At 44.0% G+C, this 5,384-nt stretch overlaps 1 protein-coding gene across 3 annotated transcripts in view; it reads left to right on the top strand.

Moving 5' to 3' along the window:
• MKNK1 (MAP kinase interacting serine/threonine kinase 1) overlaps positions 1-5,384 on the top strand; it is a 45,479-nt gene that overhangs the window by 31,639 nt on the left and 8,456 nt on the right. For all 3 annotated transcript variants that reach the window (XM_010847881.1, XM_010847882.1, XM_010847880.1), the window contains one exon: positions 3,391-3,446. In XM_010847881.1, the coding sequence (XP_010846183.1) occupies positions 3,391-3,446 (56 nt within the window). The remainder of the gene's footprint in view (positions 1-3,390; positions 3,447-5,384) is intronic.

Raw genomic sequence — 5,384 nt, 5'->3', positions numbered from 1 at the left:
TTCCTCTGCCTTTTCTAAAACCAGCTTGAACATCAGGAAGTTCACGGTTCATGTATTGCTGAAGCCTGGCTTGGAGAATTTTGATCATTACTTTACTAGCATGTGAGATGAGTGCAATTGTGCAGTAGTTTGAGCATTCTTTGGCATTACCTTTCTTTGGGATTGGAATGAAAACTGACCTTTTCCAGTCCTGTGGCCACTGCTGAGTTTTCCAAATTTGCTGGCATATTGAGTGCAACACTTTCACAGCATCATCTTTCAGGGTTTGAAATAGCTCAACTGGAATTCCATCACCTCTACTAGCTTTGTTCGTAGTGATGCTTTCTAAGGCCCACTTGACTTCACATTGTAGGATGTCTGGCTCTAGATGAGTGATTACACCATCATGATTATCTGGGTTGTGAAGATCTTTTTTGTACAGTTCTTCTGTGTATTCTTGCCACCTCTTCTTAATATCTTCTGCTTCTGTTAGGTCCATACCATTTCTGTCCTTTATAGAGCCCATCTTTGCATGAAATGTTCCCTTGGTATCTCTACTTTTCTTGAAGAGATCTCTAGTCTTTCCCATTCTGTTGTTTTCCTCTATTTCTTTGCATTGATCGCTGAGGAAGGCTTTCTTGTCTCTCCTTGCTGTTTTTTGGAACTCTGCATTCAGATGCTTATATCTTTCCTTTTCTCCTTTGCTTTTCGCTTCTCTTCTTTTCACAGCTATTTGTAAGGCCTCCCCAGACAGCCATTTTGCTTTTTTGGCACACAGTAGTTCTTCAAAAATATTTCCTCTACCCTCCACCCCCACCAGGCAGGCAGCATTTTTCCTCTTTATACTAATTCCTTAAAGAAAAGTATCCTGCCTTCTGGGGGTGGGGGTGGAGCGCATACTTTGAGGTTTAGTTCTGCTCCTTTCACTTCTGTGACAGTGGCCAGGCTCGTTGGTCAGGAGTGCTTAGGTCCACTTGCAGCCATGGTGCTCCTGCATCCTGCTTTGTGCCAGTGATACAGTGCAGCTGGTGAGGCGTGTGCAGGAGGGGAGGCTCACTGATCCACCTCACTTCCTCTGGGGCCTGAGGAAACTGCTCCATGCCCACGCTAGGGGCCTGACTTGCACATGGGATGAAAATTCCTAGAAGGGGGCATCCATACTTTGCACAACATGATGAATAGCAGTAGTTCTGTTTCTGAAAGCTGGGATGCATGTACGTAACACCTGCCTGACAGAGATTTACAACTGCTCTCCAAGCAGCCTCGGTAGATTGCAAAACTGGGTCACGCTTTTTACAAGATCCATACCTTGGAGGGGGGTAAAGGTGGTTTTATTTCTTATTTATTTATTTATTTTCACCAGAATGCACTACAGGGACCAGAGGCTGGTGGTGTCTTAGGAGTTCTGAAGTGAGCTGGTTAACATCTAGATGGCCAGCTGCCCATGTGACTAGAAGTTGGAGGGGATGAAAAACGATTTGCAGCTGAACTTGGCTGTTTTCTAAATAACTTCACACCTGAAAGATGAATTGGGCTAGAATGGGTCAGCCTGAAACAAGTTCCATACTGCTAAATACTGGACACAGTGCAGCTCAACCTCTGGGAAATGAACTGAAGCAGCTCGATGGTCGGTGTGCTCACCAAGGCAGGCCCATTATTATCGCCTGACTCTTAGTTCTCAGGCCGGGGGATGACGGGGCCACAGGCATCTATTTGAAGAGTAAGGCTCCATGTGTGGCTTGTGATCCTTCTGTGGGAGCACTTGCTGTAATGGAAAATATCTTTCACTTTCAGTGCAGCAAGCTGCAGCCTGGCTCAATTTGTGCAGCCTGGACTGAGTTGCTCTGGGTTCTCATTCAATTAGGTGACTGATGAAGTTACTTAGCCTGCTGGAGCTTAGGTTCTTCCTCCCTAGTGAAGAGCGTCCGGTGGGCTGGACCTCTTCCTCCTGCCAGTAAGCCAGAGGGCTGCCGGCAAAGTTGATCAGCAAGGGAGGTATAGTGAAGCAGAGTCTGCTGTTCTCCATTATTCCATGCATCCTCTGCTGCTTCCCAGTACTTCCAAGCAGTAGCTGTTGGACTTTTACTCTATTTCACGGCTCTTCTATCTTTGCACCATATACTCTGCAGGAGGAAAAAGGAATGGGAGATTTCTTAGTCCAGCACTAAAATACCATGGCCATGAGTCTTTGTCAGTGTCTTTGGTTAGAATATGGTTTACCCTCAGATGCCTTGTTGGCCAAGTCAGCAGCTTTTAATGCCTCGTGTAAGCTGCTACCTGTAGTCTCCTTCAAGGAGGTCTAACCAAAATGCAGGGATTGTTGTTGTTTAGTCCCTAAGTCGCATCCTACTCCTTTTTGACCCCATGGGGACTAGCCCGCCAGGCTCCTTTGTCCACGGTCTTATTCAGGCAGGAATACTGGAGTGGGTTGTTGTTTCCTCTCCAGGGGAGATCTTCCCAATCCAGGGATTGAACCCATGTCTGCTGTATTGGCTGCTGCTGCTGCTAAGTCGCTTCAGTCGTGTCCGACTCTGTGCAACCCCATAGATGGCAGCCCACCAGGCTCCCCCGTCCCTGGGATTCTCCAGGCAAGAACACCGGAGTGGGTTGCCATTTCCTTCTCCAATGCATGGAAGTGAAAAGTGAAAGTGAAGTTGCTCAGTCGGGCCCAACTCCTAGTGACCCCATGGACTGGAGCCCACCAGGCTCCTCCGTCCATGGGAATTTCCGGGCAAGAGTACTGGAGTGGGGGCAGGCCGATTCTTTCCACTGAGCCACCAGGGAAGCCTAAAATACGGGGGAGGTTCTTAAGAACAGCACCCTTGGGCCAGAGCAGTCCTTGCTGACCTTCTGATAGGACTGTCTTCTACATGCAGAGCAAGTAAGAAGGGAGTCAGACAAGCTTTGGGAGATTTGTTAACTAACTCTCAATCCTCTGAATATTCAGGGAGTCCTACTGAAGGAATCTTTTTTTTTTTAAGTTGGCCACACAATAAGAAATGAGGTAAAGTAGTTCCAGCCCCCTGAGATGCTCTTAAACAAGACACTAATTATTTCTTCACTGCTGTTCCAAGCAGGGCTGTTTGGAGGGCTCTTTGCTCTGGTTCGTATTAGGCTGCTTACTCAGGGTTGGCAGTGCAGTGCTGAGAGGTGGGCTAGCTGGGATTCATTTAGCCTTTCTTATCCCTGCCAGACTTCTAAAGCTTCTGCTTCAGAAGAACTTGCAGAATCAACTGGGCTTTCTGTTTGTGTCTCTGGTTACTTCTGACTCCTGTAGCTCGTTGATTTTTTAATGTACCATAATTGGGAATTAATCTGCGAACAACAGCATTTGGAAAAAATTAATTGTGTGTGGAATGTTTGATAATTGTGTGTATGTGTTAACCATTTCTTTGTTCTTTGTCATTTCAGGCATTGCTCATCGTGATCTGAAGCCAGAAAATATACTGTGTGAATCTCCAGAAAAGGTACCTGGGGCCTGATTTGGGGTGTCACAGTTGACACAGATGCAGGGAAGCCATCCTTACTTTCAGTGTAAATCATCAGCGGCTCTCTCAGCCTCAGTTGAACTGACTGTTACAGACACGTGAGAGTCTTATCCTAATATGTAGTGTTTCTACGTCCCAGGCAGGGCTAGTCCTGGGCCCTTCTGTGTTCTTTATGAGCAAGTTGCCGTAAACCTAACAGTTTGTAAAATGTGTGAGACCTAAACACAGTGATTGTTTTCTAGTCCACTGCACCTACGTTTAGAGCAGTAGATGTGAGTCAAACAACAATTCGATCTTATATCAAGCAAATCTTGGCTTGTGAATGACGTTTATGTTACAGAATGTATGCCTGCTATCGTCTACCACTACAAGCTATAGTTAGGAAGCAAGTTCTTAAAAAGGGTTTCTGCTTCCATTTTTATTTCCAAAGGTACCCATTAAAAAGAAGACATTTATACTTGGTGTTGAACAAATGCAACCTATTCTTTTTAAGCTATTGGATTTATTTACCTATTTTTGGCTGTGCTGGCTCACGGCCTTGGTGGTTTGCTGTGTGTGGGCTTAGTTGCCCCACTGCATATGGGATCTTAGTTTCTGGACTAGGGATTGAACCCATGTTCATTTGCAGGCAGATTCTTAACCACTGGACCACCAAGGAAGTCCCCAAATGCAACCTATTTTAATCTTTATCTTAAGCTGTTACTAAATGGAAGTGTTTGCATTTCCATAAGCATATGTGAATTTGACAGATTCTTTGTTAGGAGAGTTTAAGCATGGGTTATTTTGATGGCCCACATTCCTCGCTCTGTGTGTATACATGTACATATTCACGATACACGTGTCTTGGAATGGATTCGGAGAGAGCTCATAAATAAGGAATGACTGTGAGGGAACATGTGAATCAGCCTGCTACTAGAATGCTTTTGTGGGAGATAGAAATAAATTCACTCAAATAAGAGCTTGTGGCTTCCTGTCCATTGCTCTGGCATAAAACTATAATTTATCATGATTATAATTATGGTTAATATTAATAATTATGTTTAACATTTTTTGAGTACTTACATTGCGCCAGGCACTTACACTTATTTCACCTAGTTTTTATAAAATCTCATGAGGTAGATACTATTATTTTCATTTTGTGGAGATGAGGAAACTGAAGTTTAGATAGAGTAAGAAATTGCCCAAAGTCACTCAGTTGATAAGTAGCAGAAATTAAAACTTGGAGAAGAGAATGGCAACCCACTCCAATATTCTTGCCTGGAAAATTCAATGAACAGAGAAGCCTAGTGGGCTACAGTCTGTGGGGTCACAAAGAGTCAGACATGACTAAGCAACTAACACTTTCAGAGATTAAAGCTAAGGTAGTCTGATCCCGGACTCCACTGGTGCTCTGAACCACTCTGTCATAGCACCTCTGATTTACAGTGTACTTTTGTATCCTTTGTTTCATTTGATCTTCATAACACAGGTTTGTTGCCCCTTTTTATGGTTGAAAAATGAAAATTAAAAGAGACTAAGTGTCAAATGACATCATCAAGAAAGTGAAAAAGCAACCCACAAATGGGAGAAAATATTGCAAATCACATATCTGATAAGGATTTAATATCCAAAATATGTAAAGAACTTCTAAAACTCAACATCAAAAAGACAATGTAATTAAAAAATGAGCAAAGAACTTGAAAAGACATTTCTCCAAAGAAGGTATACAAATGGCCAGTAAGAAAAGATGTTCAACATCCTTAGTCATCAGTTCAGTTCAGTCACTCAGTTGTGTCCGACTCTTTGCAACCCCGTGAATCGCAGCACACCAGGCCTCCCTGTCCATCACCAACTCCCAAAGTTCACTCAAATTCATGTCCATCGAGTCAGTGATGCCATCCAGCCATCTCATCCTCTGTCGTCCCCTTCTCCTCCTGC

The sequence above is a fragment of the Bison bison genome, unplaced genomic scaffold (genome assembly GCF_000754665.1).
Source record: "Bison bison bison isolate TAMUID 2011002044 unplaced genomic scaffold, Bison_UMD1.0 scf7180017864256, whole genome shotgun sequence".
NCBI classification, from domain to species: domain Eukaryota; kingdom Metazoa; phylum Chordata; class Mammalia; order Artiodactyla; family Bovidae; genus Bison; species Bison bison.
This window is presented reverse-complemented; position numbering and strand designations above follow the sequence as displayed.